This window comes from Chanodichthys erythropterus, chromosome 13, assembly GCF_024489055.1.
Source record: "Chanodichthys erythropterus isolate Z2021 chromosome 13, ASM2448905v1, whole genome shotgun sequence".
Classification (NCBI taxonomy): domain Eukaryota; kingdom Metazoa; phylum Chordata; class Actinopteri; order Cypriniformes; family Xenocyprididae; genus Chanodichthys; species Chanodichthys erythropterus.
In genome coordinates, this window is record NC_090233.1 from 15,716,263 (window position 1) to 15,736,651 (window position 20,389).

The 20,389-nt window shown below is 38.3% G+C and overlaps 2 protein-coding genes across 11 annotated transcripts in view; both read right to left on the reverse strand.

Moving 5' to 3' along the window:
* Positions 1-55: 55 nt before the first annotated feature.
* Positions 56-7,401, reverse strand: fktn (fukutin). 4 transcript variants are annotated; one of them, XM_067408335.1, is made up of 10 exons: positions 7,287-7,401; positions 7,040-7,179; positions 6,878-6,934; positions 6,151-6,351; positions 5,620-5,897; positions 4,816-4,948; positions 3,949-4,078; positions 2,687-2,820; positions 1,982-2,106; positions 56-1,633 (listed from the first exon to the last, which is right to left on the reverse strand). In XM_067408335.1, exons 2-10 carry the CDS (start codon positions 7,133-7,135, stop codon positions 1,420-1,422), a joined length of 1,368 nt encoding a protein of 455 aa, XP_067264436.1. In that variant the 5' UTR covers positions 7,136-7,179; positions 7,287-7,401; the 3' UTR covers positions 56-1,419. The 4 variants fall into 4 exon arrangements, with proteins under 4 accessions (XP_067264436.1, XP_067264437.1, XP_067264439.1 ...); XM_067408336.1 differs by having other exon boundaries at positions 7,040-7,201; positions 7,287-7,361; XM_067408338.1 differs by lacking the exons at positions 6,878-6,934; positions 7,040-7,179; positions 7,287-7,401 and having other exon boundaries at positions 6,158-6,289.
* A 1,609-nt stretch (positions 7,402-9,010) lies between these two features.
* fsd1l (fibronectin type III and SPRY domain containing 1-like) overlaps positions 9,011-20,389 on the reverse strand; it is a 28,643-nt gene continuing 17,264 nt past the window's right edge. For 5 of the 7 annotated variants that reach the window (XM_067406643.1, XM_067406645.1, XM_067406647.1 and 2 more), the window contains 7 exons: positions 19,066-19,164; positions 18,427-18,556; positions 16,555-16,590; positions 13,511-13,608; positions 12,494-12,745; positions 11,849-11,937; positions 9,011-9,760 (listed from right to left, as the gene is read on the reverse strand). In XM_067406643.1, the coding sequence (XP_067262744.1) occupies positions 9,578-9,760; positions 11,849-11,937; positions 12,494-12,745; positions 13,511-13,608; positions 16,555-16,590; positions 18,427-18,556; positions 19,066-19,164 (887 nt within the window). In that variant the 3' untranslated portion in view covers positions 9,011-9,577. The remainder of the gene's footprint in view (positions 9,761-11,848; positions 11,938-12,493; positions 12,746-13,510; positions 13,609-16,554; positions 16,591-18,426; positions 18,557-19,065; positions 19,165-20,389) is intronic. The other 2 variants (XM_067406644.1, XM_067406646.1) reach the window with 2 other exon arrangements.

Below are 20,389 nucleotides of genomic sequence, written 5' to 3' on the forward strand. Positions count from 1 at the left end.
CTGAGTGATATTAACTACATGTACTTAAAACGGAGCTAGGGTTAGATTAAGATTCAGTTTAGGGTTGGGTACATGTAGTGTGTAACAAGGACACTAAAATCAAGTGTTAGCAGATACAATATCGTGTCAGTGTGAATGAAGTATTTAAGTGGCACTACAAAATGTTTAATATATATTTTTCATAGTTTGTATAAAATAAAATGGAAGTGAAACCTAATACTGTAATTTTAAGTCGATAATTCAAGTAATGGGGGGGAATGCAACTATGCAAAATAGAAAATCGTGAGCAAGAATCAGCATTTCGGGACACTCCAGGTGAATAGAGTAAAAATATTAACAGATGTTATCATGCTTCCCTTGTAGATTGATTACATTAAGAATTGTAATACTATTTTTTTTTTTTTTTTTGCATTACAAGTTTTCTGGAACGTTTAAATATACAAAGGCATTATCTAATTAAATATGCACTAATTTGGAAAAATTTCTATAATAAAAATCTGAATATTGGATGAAGTCAGGTTAATTTTTTTTTTCATATTAGGTTTTTTTACAGAGGGGGATTAAAGATATAATTTTTAAGGAATAAAATGTTTAAAATCAGACAAATATATCAAGAAACCCCTCTGTAAAAACCTTCAGAATATAGATAGTCAAAACCTACAACAAACTTTAGTTTTATTCCTATGAAAAGCCAAAAAGTGCAAAATCTCAAAATTGACAGGTGCATGAAAATCAGTTTTTGCTTATAGTGTGTCCCTTAAAAAGGTGTTATGATCCAGATGGGGGTTTAAGCGTGCCCTCTCTCTCTGGCTTACGCCAGGTGACCGTCACCTTTTCCACTGATAAAAACAGTGACATCAGCAATCTCTCTACGCCACACCCAGTGCCCGAGTTTCATCAGCAATCATAGGAGTGCATCAAGGTTCAGTTCTTGGTCCTCTGCTGTTTTCAACATTCACACCCTCATCAGGCACAATCATAGAAGCAAACGTCTTCTCCGATCACTGCTGTGGACAATCAGATGACTCCATCTTAGCTCGTTTCTCAGCATCTGCAGAGAAAAACAGTCTGAAAGAAACGTCACCTTCAGATCAGCCTCAATCAACCACATTATCTGTTCCACACTTCCAGCAAGGCTCCAGACCACAGCTATTAAAACAGATTCATCACTACGTCTAAACAGCCAAAATATTTCACACAAGAGTTTATTCAGAAACAACAACAGACATATATCAGTGCCCAGAGAGGAGCAGCACGTGATTTACACATTCTAAGCACGATTACTTCATCTCGAATGTTTTTAATCAATGTTCTCTTAGTGTTTCAGTCAGACGTTCAGGGAACTTTAGAGTGGTTTGTAACATTATAACTGCAATGTGACACATCAACAGGAGTATAACGAAACACTCCCATGATGCTTCAGTAAACTTGAATGACATCATCCCATTCCCTCACAGGCCAGACGCCATTCTCCTGCACGTTGAACGGGGAGCTCTTCCAGTCCCAGGTCTTCACAGGAACATTCCAGCTGGGTCCATAGTTGGCCGTCACATAGTCTCCGGTCTCGCAGGGAACCTGGACCTTCAGCTCCATCAGCTCGGTCCAACACAGACTGAAGCGTGGGAACACGTATCTGTCAGGAAGCAACACAATTAGAAAGACTCTGGGTAAAGAGTTATCTTGCTTCACATTGCTCATAATTGCGAGGATAATTAATCATAAACTGACTTTTCACACTGTATATTCCTAAACCCCGGGTTAATGTCCTCATTTGCATATCTGCGGTGTCAGTGTCATTGACTGGACGAATGCCACATGTGATCCGTTTGAATGAAGGCTCCAGTGTCTTGTGTCCTCATAATACACATTTCTGACAATACAAGCCTTTTTGGACTGTAAAGCTCTAACATCCATGATGGAATCATGTGACTGATATCAAAAACCATGTTTGATTGATAACAGAAAACTCTCTAACACTCACTTGAATTTTCTGCCGCTCTTCGCCTGCGTGCCTCCATTCCACACGACGTCACCGTCATCATAAAAAAAGAAAATGTCCAGTTTCACGTCGTTGCCCTGAAAGGAGAGCTCCAAACTGTCCTCCACCTGAAATTAAACAAATGAAGGCTGAAACTGTCTCGATTTCACAACAAATCCATCAATAAAGTCATTTTAGTGATCATTAAAAGCACTGTGATGTAACTTTGATGACAGTTATTAAAACATTCACATCTGTTACCTTAATAACTGAATATCAGCTCTCTAAATATCTGTATATGTAATACAGTAAGGATCATTTAAAAATGTCCTTTCATATTAATTAATATAATGTAATCAAGGAACACGATTATAATATCTGTCAGAATACATTTGTGTAAACAGCTGAGGTTAATATTTTCAAGTTCAAAGTTCATCCCAACTACATTTCGAATTGAGTTTGAAGTGACATTAATGCTGAAATAGAATTTATGCTAAAATTAAACCAGCATCAAAACAAACGGTTTAATATGTATCTTAATTGGTACAACACGTTCGTAGAGTTTGTTCAGTGTCTTTATATCCAGAACACTGCGTCTCTGAACGGCTGAATCTGTCTGGCAGAAACACTGAGGAAGAACAAAGTCCCTTTCGAGGACGGCCCGTTCACTCGGCGGCCATGTTTGTGACTCCTCCGGGCGCTCCTTACCTTCCCGAACTTGTGCTTCAGTGGGAGACCAGCCTTCTGAAAGGCCTGAGTGATGTCGTGCCTGTAGTCTTTGATCCAAATGCCCAGATCCACGTCTTTACTGTAGGGAATGATGCTACACTGTCTGTACCATCCTGTGGGAGAGGAAGAGGAAGAGAGTCACTCCAGCTAATCTAATTCTTCCTCTTCTGCTCTTGAAGTCTTTGGCAACCCATAGAACCAAACATAGGAAAAGACACTATGAACATCAACCGTGGCATATTTTGGGTCTCCATCTCTAACACTCTAGCGCCACCAACAGCTTATATTAAACTTATTTTGAGATGAATAACCGAACAACAAAATCTCTTCATTCTTGGCTCAGTTTCCACAACACAAGTTTCTGCATCATTTCTGTAAAACCTGGACCGTTCATCAGATCTTCACCTCATTTGGTGCAGATCTTTGTTAGATCATGTTGGCAAAAAGATATCAAAAGCTTTTTTGACAGACTAAACAATTTTGCTATAATGAATCTGACAGCCAGCAGGTTAAAGGGTTCGTTCACCCGAAAATGAAAATAATGTCATTAATTCCTCACCCTCGTGTCGTTCCACACCCGTAAGACCTTCGTTCATCAAAAATATCTTAATTTGTGTTCTGAAGATGAACGAAGGTCTTACGGGTGTGAAACAACACGAGGGTGAGGAATTAATGACAGAATTTTCATTTTTGGGTGAACTAACCCTTTAAATAGAAGAGGAGGATGTTGGATCTCAGAAAACACTAGGTTTATGTCACGGCCATCCATCATTCCACTCTACAGCTTCACCTAATTTGTGTCGGATCTGTTTTAACCCATGCTGGCCAAAAATTAGCAAAAGGTTTTTGACACACCTGACCATTCTTGTGTACAACAGTGCCATCTATTGGCCAAAAGTTGAAAGCAGTTTTATAACATGATTTTTTGCGAATGGATTTTAAACTGCTTAGACTTTTTTTTCCATTGGTGTGCTTGGCCACATGATGCGGTAAGTTCATCATGTGAATCAAAGAATGATTTCTGAAGGATCATGTGACACTGAAGACTGGAGTAATGATGCTGAAAATTACACTTTACTATATATTCACATAGAAAACTGATATTTTAATAATATTTCTCAATATTACTGTTTGCACTGTATTTTAGATCAAATACATGCCATAAGTCATAATGAGCAGTAGTGTATGGGCTGAGATTAGGAGTGTAAGTGTGGATCAGTGTAATCGTCGGAGCTTCTCACCGAGACAGGTGCCGCTGCTGAGCCAGAAAGGGACTCCGAGCACAGACAGCACTTTGGAGGCCAGATGGAGCAGACTTTTAGCCCTCATCCTGAAGTCCACAGCCTCTGCAGAGGTGTCTTCTGGGTACAGCTGCACAACATTATTTTCACACTGAGCCCAACAGACATTCATTGCTTAAACCAGACAAAACAGTCCAATCAGAGCGGCACGATTCGGGATAAATAGAGATTTTCTTTTGTTTAAAACAGAGATCAAAAATAACATGTAATTTACTAAAGCTGTTCTAACAAAATGCTAAATGCTGCAGTCTATTTAAAACTATTTTAATTACTTTTTTATTGGTTTGAATGAATGATTCAGTGACTCACTTGTTTCATTACTGGATGAATCAGTGTTTCTGAACGAATCTCTTGAATGAATGATTCAATGACTCATTTTAACAGTCGCTTGTCTCCACCTACTGGTGTAACGATGTAATTGATACAGTCTTTATTTGAAGCATCAAGATTCTTTCAAAAGGTGATTTCCTCTGTTTTGATCACTACTGTAGACATCAGTGTTTATATCTGAACTATAAACTTTCATCCCAGAACTTCTGTGATCATTTGAATGATTGTAAGACAGAAATAATGATAATGTGAGGTTGAAGCTGTTTCATATCTACACATGACAACGGCTCTCTCTGGATCAGATCTGAACGTTCGCTGTGATCAGACTTGTCAAAGATTTCATAGACAGACGAATCACTGTCATTTAGGAATAAGATCATGTGGGCGTGTGAAGCGAGATCGCAATCTTCTAACGATTAATCATGCAATAAATATATTAAAACACGTATATTTATATTTCCCATCAAACAGCAGTACCTGGAAGAAGGCCTTGGCTTCTCTACTGCGACACTCCAGAAAGCGACTGCTGGAAAACTCCCGCAGGAAACCAGAGAAGTTTTTGGGGATTCTCACATCAAGCCCATCCAGAGTGGTCAGAATGAGCTCCGGCCTGGAAAAGTCGTGGAATTAAACAATGTCTAATCTTAAGTGTCTTTCCTTACACTCAGAGTTAATAAATGAGATAATATCACAACCGTTCAAAGTGTTTTATATTTTAGCTCTTCTGCTCAAAAATACAGTAAAAACACTGAAATAGTATTATCATTTAAAATAGCAGTTTTCTACTGTAAGATATTTTAAATCCTGTGATCAAAGCTGAATTTTCAGCATCATTACTCCAGTCTTCAGTGTCACATGATCCTTCAGAAATCATTCTGATATGATGATTTGATGCTCATTTATGATTATTATCAGTGTTGAAAACAGCTTCAGATTTGTGTGAAACTGATGCACTTTGTTTTCAGGACTCTTTGATGATTATGAACTTATTTGAAATATAATCTTTTGAACATTATAAATGTGTTTACTGTCACTTTTGATATATTTATTGTGATCTTGCTGAATAAAAGTATTAATTTCTTTAAAAGACAATCTTCCTGACTTTGAGCACTAGTGAAAATGTGCCGTTTTAGGCTTTTATGCAGATATTATTTAGTGTTTGTTTTCGTTCTTTTCATAATGGAAAAATTGACTGACAGTTTTCTGGAAACAGGAACACAGATGGAGAACATGCTTCTGAACTCGTCACGTGTGCACATGTGATACTCATGCCGTCGTCACCTGTCGTAGGCCCCGGCGTGACGGCCATAGTCCAGCTTCCCGAAGGGGGCGAAGGTCCGGTCCATACTGGCCTTCAGCCGGAGCGGGCCGTGCCAGAGGTACTTCCCGCTGCGCTCGTACAGGACGACCACGTGAACCAGACGGCTGTTAAAGCGGAACAGGAAGTGCAGTGGGATTTCTTTGGCCGTCAGATCATCCATGCTGACCAGTCTGGGGTCTTTGCCATGAATCTCCATCAGCTCCAGACCGCGCTCAGCTGCCGCCTCCAACAGCGCGGCCTGCACGAGTGCACAGAGGAGTTAATCAGGTACAAATCTTCATTATATATATATATATATTTATTAATATTAGTACAGTAATAGTGTTTGTCTTGATGCTGGAATGATTTTGGATGGATTATTACAAGACAAAAAGGTCTCAAATCAATATTTCATGTCCTAATCATATTTATTTGGTAACTTCATGTTTTATTCGCCAGGATCATTAGCATAACCGTACTGACTTCACACATGATTGTGCTGATTTCCTCACATCATACTTCCAGAGGTTTCCGTACAGAGCGAAGGTGGTGAAGTCTCGGTGTGTGCAGAGGAAGCTGCAGTGCGGCTCCTTCAGCTGACTGTCCCTGTACAGAACGGCATCCTGGGACAGCAGCTTCAGAGAGGCCGTGTCCACCAGAAACACCGGCAGCTTGAACTTATGGACCAGCCCCAGGAACTTCTTCAGCAGATGCTGGATTGGAGGAGAATCAGAGGCGGAATAACGTCATTCATATCGGAGATGAAACGGTGTGTGAACAGAATTGAAGGATTAGTTCACTTTCAAATTAACATTCCCTGATAATTTACTCTCCTCCATGTCATCCAAGATGTTCATCTTTCTTCAGGGGAAAAGAAATGAAGGAAAACATTCCAGGATTTTTCTCCATATAGTGGACTTCACTGGGGTTCAACGGGTTGAAGGTCCAAATGTCAGTTTCAGTGCAGCTTCAAAGAGCTCTACATGATCCCAGACGAGGAATAAGAGTCAGACATGTACTAAAAAAATACAACTGTTTATGCTTATAAACACAAATGATCGCCGTGCACGTGCTTCCGCTTTCACTATATGGAGAAAAATCCTGGAATGTTTTCCTCAAAAACCTTCATTTCTTTTCCACTGAAGAAAGAAAGACATGAACTTCTTGGATGACACGGAGGAGAGTGAATTATCAGGAAATTTAAATTGAAAGTGAACTAATCCTTTATCTTAGACTCACCCAGTGCGCCTCTTTCCCAGACAGATATCCTTTACTACTCAAGACGCTGAGCCCATTCTGAAGGAAATAATGTCAATATATTAATATATGATTTATATACATGTGTGTGATGATAAATAATGGTATTTAAGTATATGTGTGTGTGTGTGTTCGTCCGGTCACTTTAGTCTGTCTGTGGTTGAAGAGCTGGAACAGCAGGAAGATGCAGCTGGCGGCGATCAGGAGACTCAACACTAGCGTCCGGTTCAGTCGAGCCATTAGATCTGCTCTGGAGGATCATCTCTGTGTTCACACTGACTCACCTGAACCACAGCAAACACACACCTGATGTCACACTACATCATGTTATTATACGATACAACATTCATATAATCCGAGCAGAATTAATTCATGTCTTCTTATAACTCACCATGAGCAGGAAAGCGCTGAAGAACTGCTTTATCTCAATCATTCATGAACGCATTTATTCTGCTTGTGTTTCACATCAGATTCACAACACACTGCGACCGTGCGCCAGAAGGGACATACAATCTGTGAAAACGCGTTGCAGAAATAGCCTTAAAGGGACAGTTCGCCTAAAAATGAAAATCATCCCATGATTTAATCACCCTCAAGCCATCCTAGTTGTATATGACTATCATCTCTCAGACGAGCTCAATCAGAGAAATATTTTAAAATATCCTGGATCTTCAGAGCTTTATAATGGGAGTGAACAGGAGGCATGTTTTGAAGCCCAAAATAGATGAAAAAATCCATCATAAATATAATCCATACTGCTCCAGGGGGTTAATAAAGGCCTTCTGAAGCGATGTGTTTTTTGTAAGAAATGACGCATGACGCAGGAGTATCGTAAGCTTAGACGCCTCTCGCTGTGCAACAAACTCAATCTCCTCTTCTCTTATATTGAAATCCTCTGACATTTCTCTTTAAAATTCTCATTTTAGACTTCTAATTCGTGACCGGTGTTTTGTTTTGCTCTCTCCTCTGTGCTTCTGCGTTCCTCATTATGTCATGCGTCGTGTCAAAGGTCACGCTTCTGCTGCAAATCGATGCGTAGCGCTGGCCATATGCTGGAAACTAGTTATTTGAATTTATAAAGTTTTAAATATGGATATTTTTCTTACAAAAACACATCGCTTTGCTTCAGAAGGCCTTTATTAACCCCCTGGAGCCATATGGATTATATTTATGATGGATGGATACATCTATTTTGGGCTTCAAAACACGCCTCCTGTTCACTCCCATTATAATGCTCTGAAGATCCAGGATATTTTAAAATATTTCTCTGATTGTGTTCTTCTGAAAGAAGATAGTCATATACAACTAGGATTGTATATGAAGGTGTGTAAATCATGGGATAATTTTTGGGTGAACTGTCCTTTTAATGTCTCGGAGACAGGCGAGCTGTGCCAGAGCCTCTGAAAGAGAGAGAGAGAGAGAGAGAGAGAGAAAGAGAGAAAGAAAGAAAGAAAGAAAGAAAGAAAGAAAGAAAGAAAGAAAGAAAGAAAGAAAGAAAGAAAGAAAGAAAGAAAGAAAGAAAGAAGAGGCTGTCATTAATGGATGTCTGAAGAAGAGGCTTCATTACGCTGAATAAACAGTTTTTTTCTGAATAAAAAGCCTGTCTGTTAATCTGTTTGTCATCAAATGCTTCTTGACTGAACTACATTTGGAGTTTACAACGGGAAAAATTATGTTTTATAAGAGACAATAATGTTATTGTCAGGTAATGTCAACAGTGCAAAGGCTGTAATGTGATTGGTTCACGAGGCACACGTGACACATTAGACTCGGTGAAGGCTGGCATCTCCTTATATAACAAGACCTCTGGCTGTTCTCCTTCTTTTCTGTGTTTCGCCTACTGAGCTGTTTATTATTCATTTTCCTCTTCACTATGTCTCCGTCCTTTCATGCTCAACTCATCCGTACTGGAGTAAAAACTTGAATACTATACTCTGACTGGAGACGTCTAGATCCATCAAGAATCTTGACTGTTGGATTTAAAAAATAAATCACACATTTTCGTGCACAGGTCAAAAGATTGTGACCTCACTTGCTCTTTTGGCATCAGATGATCAAAGTCGGCACAGAAGTCTTTGGTGAGCTTTAATGTTTGGAATTAAGCTCATTAAGGAGTGTTACAGAGGTTTGATTATTAGTTTCTGCACAAATGTTTGACAAAATCTTGCTTCAGTCCAAAAATTAGACCTAAATGACTTTTAAAAATCAGCATAATGACAAACTCAGGATGACACATTTATACAACAAAAACATACACATCCAAAATTATTATCCAGATATAATAATAACAACAACAGTATATGACAATCTGGGGACATTATAAGCAGCTTTCATCATTTTTACACTTGTGCAAAGCTCAAATTCACCAACTGATTTCGGATCTCAGGACAGTTAAGAAAATCCCACAGAAAGCAGATAAACACTCACGCTACACAGAACAAAACTAAAGTAATAGTGAAAGACAAACAACTCAAAAAGCATGTCATCATTCAACCTAAATCAGTGAGAGAAAGTGCACTCAACTATTCCCTGATAAACCACTAGCTTTTCCGACGCAAACATCTCCTGATGAAAGTGTCCGTCGGAGAGAACGTGAAGGAAACGTCTCTCCAGATCCTGCCGGTCTACGAGCCTCGGCCGTCGCGAGTGTGTCCAGTTTTCCTAGAGGATTGGGAGATGTGTTCACGGCAGGAGGGAATCCACTGAAGGCAGTTTATCGTAGAAGCAGATATCACAGGACACGGAGGGATCCGGCTGGGATATACTGCTGTTCGATCCTCCCAGCCCATTCTCTGTTTTCTGGAAGCTTCTTACGGCGCTGGGAACCTGCAGGCCTGAGGTCAGCGTCAGACCGCCGCACCACACCTGAAACACAAACACGCTCACAGGTCATTCGTTATCATCTCCACCACAGAGACCTGTTGTGATAGTAAGTTGTGATAAGCAGTAAATGATCCTCTCGTTCCCTTTAGTTTGATTAACTGACACAGAGGTTTATTAGGCTGCTGTCACTTTAAGACCGAATGCACAGATCTAATAAACTGACAAGCACTGGATTACCTTCCCAACTGTTTATGTTCACCTAACACACAACCGACTGCATTGAAAACTCGCCATTTTTACATATTTTTGTGTGTATTTGCCCGTTTAAGCGCATGCCTGCAGCCGTGTTTCGCTCCGAATCGGATCACGTGCACATAAAGCTGCCCGAACGGCGTCTCTTTCGCAGCTCAATGCGCTTTTAACTTCTTTTTTTTTAGTATCAAGCACATCCGGCAGGAGACTGTATATTACGACAGCCATGTTACGTGATTTGACTGATTTGGATGTTAGGAAGGGCGACGGCGCTCCGCTTTAAAGGAAAGGAACTGAATGCAGCATCATGTTTTCATAATCGTTTGAGGCCAAAATCAAAACCACACTAAAACGTGTGTACTTGCGTATAGAGAAGATCGACACTGTGAAAATATGAACAAAACAGCTTTGACAGGGAAAAATGTGCACATGAAACTATCCAGGTTTAATCACATTTAATGTAAAGTCAAGTCAAATTTATTTATGTAGCGCTTTTTGAGCAATACAAATATTTTCAAAGCAGCTTTTTAGAAAATCAGTTTATAACATCTTAATTTCTTCATGCCATATATTTCGCATTTAGCAGATTAGCTCCGGGCAATAATATAGTTAACATTTTGTGAAGATACAAGCATTTGAGATTTGATATAAATATGGCTTTACACGAGTATACTGTATGTGAGCAGATAAAGTTGGACATGCTTGTATATTCAGCTTCATATAAAGAGCTGAGCCATAATTTAGTTGTATTTTGTGACAAAAAATAATCGAGCAGTAGAGATTTCCTATATAGTGTATATCGCTTTAAAAACACACTGGTTGATGGTGATGTCTTGCTGAAAGAGTTTGTGTTTGCAGACGTGATGAGATGAACGCAGACAGAGCGTGTATTAATTTCACATGTGTTCATTTAGCACACGTTTATATAAAGCAACTCACAAATGAGGAATATTACAAGAGACGAGAATACACAATGCCAAGTTAGAAGTATGAACTGAATTAGCACACAAGCTAATGCAGAAATGAAGGGAAAATGAACAATAAAATATGTTTGATTAAACTTTCCATATTTACTTACAATACTCAAGAATAACTCTGGTTAACTTCACATCAGCCTTCTTAACAGCATGAAAAACAAAACTGTTATTCTAATTTTGAATAAATTAAACAAACAACCAAAGGATTAGTTTTTTGTTGTTGTAACTTATTCATTCATAACATTAATCAGTTATTTATTGATTGTGTTGAGTGAACGATTCAATGACTGGAGTAACGATGGATTTCAGGAGTGACAAATGTAAGAGTGAATTCCTTAAATTATCCTTCAGTTTGTGTTCATGTGAGCTGCGGCAGTGAAGAAGACATTTAAATGCATATAATTCTTCAATCTTCATGCAAAGAAACATTAGCAACCAAAAGTGCGTCATGTCAGAGAGATGTTTGATGTTTTGTTAGTGGTCATATAAAGCGGCTGTCCTTGTTGTACATGTTACAAGTACTTACTATAGTAAATTATGCAAAGTTACAATCAAATAACCCTAAACCAAACCCTAACCCTAAAATAAGTACATTAGTTATTATTAATATTCAGTATTTAAGTGTATAAATGCACTGATGAGGACAGCTCATAATAAAGTGTAACCACTGCTGCTTTTAAACATATGATTTTTTTATATCATTACCTTAAAGATAAAGTGGTGTTTCTGTGATAATACTTAAAGAATACTTTTACAAGCTTTTATTATTTGTAAACAATCAAGATAATGACTAACCCATTTCTGTGTCATTTTTTATTTATTTTCTTTCCTGTTGCCTGATTTTATTAAAACATCATACATGATATTTCATGGTTTGCAGTTGTTTGTACTCCAAACTCACCATGAAGGCTGGAACAACAGGTTGGGTGAACTTCATCTTAAACGTGTGGAGTAACTGTTTGTTTTCAGCATTATAGAAAGAAAGTTGGCCTGAAAAAGACACACACAGTCTTTAATAAACACCAGTCATATTAACATGCTGCAGTTATTCAGCTGATGCATGATGGGAACCAGCTCACAGCAAAGCATGAATGGAAATGGCTGAAACTCAATCTGTAGGTATCTGACGGCACGAGCGAAACCCGAGGACGGGCTATAATGTCCTGTAGACTACGAATCCAGCAAGACATGAACAGACAACACTTAAACTGCTTATAAAATGACTTTCTTTTCATTATAAACTATTAGTTTCCTCCACATCTGACAAAACATAAAGTAAGAAGATTAAAGTAAAGAAAACATAAAGAATTGTTTGTATCATACAGAATGATATAGTGAGAATATGGAGGGAAAAACACCTCAAATTTATTCAGAGGCACAAACTGGGCAAAATATATCATTTGGTGCTGTTGCTGATTTATTTTCAGTAAAGTTTTGATCATGTTGCTCATTTAGAGGCGTATCAAATGTGATGCTTTATAGGGTTAATCAAACAGAAAAAACATCTACTCATATCTGATATTTCATATCAGATTTTGCACATTACCCCGATCAAAGTCGCAGTAGACCCCGATGCTGTCCGGCACCGGCACATCCAAGTTCTTGGCCTTGTTGTTGTGTTTGGCCGCAAATGAGTTCTGCAGCCAGTTGTTGACGTGGATACACCAGGTGTTGTTGGTCTTCCCCAGCTGGTCGAATTTCCCGAGGTTTCTGTAGGCCAGACCAACGCTGTAGGACTTACAGTCTTTCTGAGGCTTCACTTCCCAGTAATGCTGCCCAGACTCTATACACGTGTCCCCTGACCAACACAAACACACGAGCTTCATTAAAACATTCAAATGATCAGAATGTCAATCAAACGACAAACATGTTTGTGTAGATGACGTGTACTATAGTAAGTGTTGTTTACAGGTCATGTGACATTGGTTTATATATATATTTATATATTTGTCTCGAAGCTTCACAGTAATAAACAGGAAAATAATAGTGATATTGGTGCAAAATCAATCAATTACACATTTGATTCCAGCTGTACAAGAATACAATCATTAATCATTAATTCAGTCATTAATCAGCTTAATTCAGTTCAATAACTGTCAAAGTTGCAAAGTTCATTAATTATAAAACCAATTCAAAGCAGCTCCACAGAACACAAAAGTGTCGTAAGACTACTAACTAACTCAACCAGGGCGAGGCCTGCTTGAGTTAGTCAGTAGTGTGTTGAAACTGGTGGTTATGGTAAGGGGCGGGACATTTCCCAAACACCAATCACAACACACTGCTCCAGCTGACCAATCATAGCACATTGTGCTTTTCAGAAGGAGGGGCTTCATAGAGACAGGAACTAAACAGAGCGTTACTGACAGACTGGGAAGAGAGGAGCTGCAACAATGGAGAATATGAGGAGAATAATCAACATTCAAGCAGGAAAACCTGTTCTTTGAAACCGTGTCTCTTTAAAAGACACAGAAAAGAAGAGTTCACTTGAAACTGAAGTTCCACCAGACTTTTGAATAGCAGTGTTGACTGAAACACCTGAACATTTCTAAGGTTATTTTGGTACCCAGAACTGTGTAGGACTCTCCAGTGAAGCGATCTCTGGCTCCTCTGGTGGCCGGCGAGCGGCTCACTGATGTTCGTTTAGGAGATGGAGTTCCACTTCTGAAATCATCACAGAGACACAGACGGTCAATACACACACACACACACACACACACACACACACACATACTAAACTAACTTCAGCTGGTGTGAGCACAAAGATAAATCATCAAAACACAAACTCCTAATCCCACAACACACAGGAGAAGAGAAGAGAAGAGAAGAGAAGAGAAGAGAAGAGAAGAGAAGAGAAGAGAAGAGAAGAGAAGAGAAGAGAAGAGAAGAGAAGAGAAGAGAAGAGAAGAGAAGAGAAGAGAAGAGAAGAGGTTAGTTATCAAACACAGCATGTCCCTATCTGTTAGGGCTGGGCATTGACACAAATTTCACAATTTGATTTGTTTTCAATTCACAAGCTTGTGATTCAATTCAGTCTGATCCCGATTAGATTTGATATGGATTAATTTGGATATACACCAATCAGGCATAACATTACGACCACCTTCCTAATATTGATCCTGCTGAAAGAGGCCACCAGGGAATACCGTTTCATGAAAGGGTGTACATGGTCTGCAACAGTGCTTAGGAAAGTGGTACGTGTCAAAGTAACATCCACATGGATGGCAGGACCCAAGGTTTCCCAGCAGAACATTGCCCGAAGCATCACACTGCCTCCTCCGGCTTGCCTTCTTCCCATAGTGCATCCTGGTGCCATGTGTTCCCCAGATAAGAGACGCACACGCACCCGGCCATCCACGTGATGTAGAAGAAAACGTGGTTCATCAGACCAGACCACCTTCTTCCATTGCTCCATTGTCCAGTTCTGATACTCACTGTTGGCTCTTTCGGCGGTGGACAGGGGTCAGCATCACCCTGACTGGTCTGCAGCTCCATACGCAACAAACTGTGTGTATTCTGACACCTTTCTATCAGAACCAGCATTAACTTCTGGAGCAGTTTGAGCTACAGGAGCTCGTCTGTTGAGACTTCAATGAGCCTCGGCCGCCCATGACCCTGTCTCCGGTTCACCACTGTTCCTTCCTTGGAGCACTTTTGATAGATCGTGACCACTGCAGACCGGGAACACCCCACAAGAGCTGGAGATGCTCTGACCCAGTCGTCTAGCCATCACAATTTGGACTGTTTCAAACTCGCTCAAATCCTTACGCTTGCCCATTTTCCTGCTTCTAACATCAACTTTGAGGACAAAATGTCCACTTGCTGCCTAATATATCCACCCACAGGTGCCGTGATGAAGAGATGATCGGTGTTATTCACTTCAGCTGTCGGTGCTCATGATGTCATGCCTGATCGGTGTATGTCAGGAACAAAAATCTCTCTGAACTAATGCTGTAAACTATACAGTGAACCCTGTCAGTCGGTACTAAAATACTGATGTGCAAACATTTAAATTTACAGTATATATTATATATATTTCAGTAAGTTGTTCTGTATCTTTCAACATACCTTCTGATGTTCATTCATCTTTATTTTGTGCTATAACTAGTAGTAACGCAGAAGATGATTGGTTCATGTGCCGCAACAGCAATCTGTCTAAGTAATCTTATAGAGCAACAAAACAACATTTATTGTTTGAATTTCATAAATAAATTCATAAGAAATTCGAAAGCTATGACTTCATCTCGAAAGCATTAAATCAGCACACTTACTGTGATTTTTTTGTATTGTTTGATCAAGTTTTGTTCATGCATCAACTGAAAACAGCACAAAAGATTGATTCTTGGGATTTAATATCTGTTTATCAAAACGAGAATCGATTAAAATCGAGAAATTTATATTTTCAACCCAACCCTACTGTTTGTGATGGTGGTGAGAAAAAGCTATGGAAAATCTAATGGAAAATCTGGAAAAATTCATGGAAAAGCAATGCATAGCCACAGTAGCACACGTGATGCAATGCTACTCAGAGTTAATGCAACGAAAAACACCAGAACAGCTGTTGAGATCTTGATCATCTGAACAATCATGGCTGTGCAGATTATGAATGGCTATTATAGATCAATTAAGCAGCAATTACAGGCAGTTGATTGTGTATTTTATTGTGTACTTGATATAGAATTCAACAAAGTGCACAAATAAGTGTATTTTTCTTTGAGCATGTTTAAGGACTGATTAAGCCATATGTAAGATCCCTCATATTAGCAGAAGAACAGCTGGCCGGTGAAGGATGACCCAAACAAAAGGCAGTCGTCCTCTGGGGACGTCCTAAAACACTGAGCATTATCTCACGATACTTAGAGACACCAGATGGTTCATTTGTAATGCATGACAGCTGTAATGACATGCAGAACTGATGCGTTTCAGTGCAGTGTGTTTGCCGTGATGGGATGACTGATGAGACGAGCATAAAAGCGGTGATTTCAGGCGAAGGGTTACTCACCACAGTCATACAGATGTGAGCATGGAAAAGCAACTTTATATTTAGTATTAAGTTGAATTTAAAGTTGCACAACTCAAAATTAGGTCATCATTTTTTAAAACATTTCAAGAAATGGCAAAGTTTCAGAGAGGGAGGTGATAGCAAAGATGGTTGTCAGTTTTTAGTCAGAATCATTCTAATAACAGCTGACAAAAAGACAAAAACACATCATGTGATTGATATTCTATGTATATATTCTACTTTTAGTAACACAAGTGGCACATGCAGAATCCGTAATCAATCCTGTCATTTCCAAGAGCACTCGGTTTAGAAACACAGAAACCCCCATCAGAAGAACACACATTTCATGAATAAGGATCACACATGAATTTACAAATAAAAAATAAAATGCGTTCTTTTAATTGAGAACTAATTAATCTTGTTATAATTCATGTATGGAGATACTGAAGGATAGATTAAAGTAGATTGAAGTGATCCTTTTTCATGAAACGCTGTGCTGAGATCAGTCTTAGTGAACACAAAGCCCGTAGCGGAGCTGAATGAAGGCTCTAGATAAGCCAGCAGCGGTCAGAGAGAGCTAAAGACCAGCGCTAACAGACACACGTCACCTGGACATATTCTTCAGATTGGTGAAATGTGCACTGCTGATTGGTGGAGAAGGAAAAACAAGAGCAGGAGTTATTAGGGATGCACCCATAATGTTTTCTACGTTTTTGCCAATAAATGACAAACGGCAGATTTTAAAACTCTACACTGTTTTTGAAAACACTATAAACTAAAATATAAACTACATTTTAAATGCTACAAGAGATTTAGGGATTACAGCATTATAATGTATAGTAAAAAATACTTTCTTTTAAGGTGATGTAGTACATTGTAATTACTCAAAATGTACTGAGTAATATTAATTAACTACATGTACTTACTGTAGAGTTAGGGTTAGGGTTTGGTTTAGGGTTAGTTACTTGTAATTATGCATAATTACTGTTATTACTATAGTAAGTACATGTAACTACATCACCTTAAAGTGTTACCAAAAATATACTGATTGTGAGATTTGCTAAAGACTCATTTCAACAGCGTTATTAAAGCAGGAGTGTTAATTATAAGTGAGCATTAAATGACGGCAAAGACTCGTGAGTGAGTCTGTGGAAACCACAGAGATGAGTGCGTCTGCTTTATTTTACTGTCACATGAACACAGTCTGGAGAGAGTTCAGACGGGACGGGATTAAAATGAAAGTATTTAAAGGGAAAGTAATTATTTATGTTATCATTTCAGGGTTATTTCTGTATTATTTATATACTGTTATAGTATTCATGAATATTTTTAATTAGCTTTTATTGTTAGATTTTCATTTTCATTTTAGTTTTAGTAATTTTGTTTTGTGATTTTTTTAAAAAATATTTCTATATAGCTTTAAATAATTTTAGCTTCAGTTTAGTTTTAGTAATTTTAGTACTTCAATAGAAACTTATTTCAGTTAGTTGCCACATTCTAATTTTCATTTAAATGTAAGTTTTTACAGAATAATTTTATTTTATTTCAGATTTATTCCAATTAGCAAAAGTGATTTTAACAGTTCAGTCCATTACTCTCCGGACAGAGCTTCACACGGATGTGTTGACCGATAAACACACACCATCACACGTCATCACTGTCGGAAACCTCGTAGTTTCAAAAAACGTTACTTTCTAGAAAATCCAGAAGAAAGAAAACACAGTTTTTATAAATGATTAAACATTGCATTGTCAAAGTTGATATTGTGGCGTGGTCAGACATCTGCATGTGTCGTTAGATTATCAACATTGTACCAAAATCAAGCTCAATTGGAGTTTCGAGGTTTTTGACCAGTGAATTTCGGACATATGTGTGTTTTGTCCCTCGTTAGAAAGGCTCATTTGAGGCAGTGCATCACATTACGCTTTCATCAACTTACAAGTTATAAAGTTTACTGTAGATATGAGGAAGCTCATTTAAGATGAAATGCTACTCACATGCTATATTTAAGACACAGTTGGCTGACTCGATGACAAATGCTAGACTAAAAAACGCTCCTCAAATACATAAAACATTAGCTTTTATATAAATAATGTTTCTGGAGTGAAGAAAACACTGTACTTATTCAAACAACCAGTTCTCTGTTCACCATTGCATTGTAAACAAGCAGAGTCAAAGTGTGTGTGCGGCATTTGAGTCATGATAGAGGTGGGCGGAGTTATGAGGTTTGACTGACAGTTTGAGGATCCAATGGAGTTACGTGGTTTAGTCACAAACTATTTGTAATACTTTTCATTGGTTAAATATCTGCAAAACCCACAGACAGATGTAAAGGGTGACCAATAGTAAATAAAAATGATGAAATACGAGGTTTCCGCCCGACAGTGACGATGTACAGCTGAGAGCGCTAAAACATGTTTGTTTAATCTCATCCACGGCTGATTCAATGAAAGAACGATGCTATATTTGAAACGTCTTACCTGCCCTTGTTCTCCTTCCCTTTGACTTTGCTGTCTAGCCCTTTCCCTCCCTGCGGATCCCACTCCACACTCCCGTCCTCCACCTTCAGATTCAGATGAGACGACGTGGAGTCAAAGCCGAAGTTAAACGCTAACACAGAGAGACAGACATCAACGTCACAATCCAGGAACATTCTCCTTTACTAATAACCCTGCTGTCAAAAGTTTGGGGTCTATACGGCTGTGAAATATTATAACTATAATTTAAAATGTTTGAATGTCTGTGTGAATATATAGTAAAGTGTAATTTATTCCTGTGATCAAAGCTGAATTTCCAGCATCATTACTCCAGTCTTCAGCGTCACATGATCCTTCAGAAATCATTCTGATAACATTTATGATTATTATCAATGTTGAAAACAGTTGAAGAAACTGTGATACATTTTATTTTTCAGGATTCTTTGATGATTATAAATTTCAAAAGAACAACATTTTTTTTTAAATAGAATCTTTTGTAACATTATAAATGTCTTTACTGTCACTTTTGAAAAATGACCCCACACTTTTGAAAACAACAACAACAAATTGAATATATATATATATATATATATATATATATGTATGAAAAATGATTTTCCATACTTTAATACACAACCCTACCTCTAGTTTCCAAGGTGACGGGGTCTGAATAATCGCCCGCGGCTGCTTTGTTACACGCTCGTACCCGGAAGTTCATGAATTTGGAGTCAAATCTCAATCCTGCCGAATGAACAGAACACGCCGTTTTCATCATGCATCAAAGTGTGAAACGTGAAATAATATAGAATATTAAACTGCTAATGTTATTATTGTTAACTACAACTAAAACCATAAAAAAATGTATTCATCACTTGATATAAAACAAACATTAACTAAAATAAAAGAAAACAGAAAAAACTTATTTTATTTCAGCCCGTTGCAAAGGCAAAATTTCTCATTTTTGTTTAATTTGAGTTGAAGTAGTAAAATAACTAAGACTAAAAATAACTAAAACCTAAAACTTAAAAACTGTATAGACACATTTATAACAAAAAAATAAAAAATAAAAATGACAAAAAAAATAAAACTTTAACTAAAATAAACAATAAAATAAACAATAAAACCTATAAGAATATTTATAGTACGGTCTGTTGAATGCTTGAATCTGATTGGTCGAGGAACGTTCTGAGGTGTGCAGTTATTTTCAGGGAAACACACGGATAAAGTAGTTCCAGGCAGATCCGTATCACTTCACCAAACGATTTCAGTTATTTATTTCAAAGGTCCTCACAGCCGACAGCGACACTGACCACGCAAATACATATAGTAAACAATGGGATAAAAATCACAAATTATTTCCATGTTTTTTGCCACAAAATTAGGTTTTATTATGCATGGAAAGCACATACTCTCTCTCTCCCACACACTCACACACACACACACACACACACACACACACAGTACGGACACACACACACACACACACAAACACACAAACGTGTGGTCAGCGCTGCTCTGACGAGTTTATCAGTGAAATAGTTCAACAGCTTAAAAGCTTCATGTGATTTCTCACTGGTGAGGTAATAACAGCGCTGTTCTTGAAGCGGATAAACTTACAGTTTGACTCTCAGACGCTGCTGCTGAACACTGACTCACACATGCTTCATCTCTCTCTAATAACTGCATTAATAACTGCTTTATTCTGCTATCAACGGTTCAAGCCAACATTACTGGCTCTAAAACAATGTTTTGTAATTATCAACGGAGAAGTAGGATGAGACGCGTAAGAAATTAGTCCTACACACAAGAGTGTTTTAAGAATGAAAACCTAACAAATGTCTTGAAAAACAACATCTGAACAACGTCTTGAGGTGTGGGAACCGTAGTATAAGTGACTCTGAGCCGCTGAATTATTAGAAATGATGCCCCGAGCCTGAGGCGTAACAGCATCACCTCCTCCGGTGTG

Bases quoted from the DNA above. Each gene is read 5' to 3' on its own strand.
- fktn (XM_067408335.1), bottom strand. From the start codon at position 7,135: ATGGCTCGACTGAACCGGACGCTAGTGTTGAGTCTCCTGATCGCCGCC. The intron at 6,935-7,039 runs GTGACCGGACGA...TATTTCCTTCAG, and splicing joins TCAACCACAGACAGACTAAA to AATGGGCTCAGCGTCTTGAG. The intron at 4,949-5,619 runs GTGACGACGGCA...CGACTTTTCCAG, and splicing joins CACGCCGGGGCCTACGACAG to GCCGGAGCTCATTCTGACCA.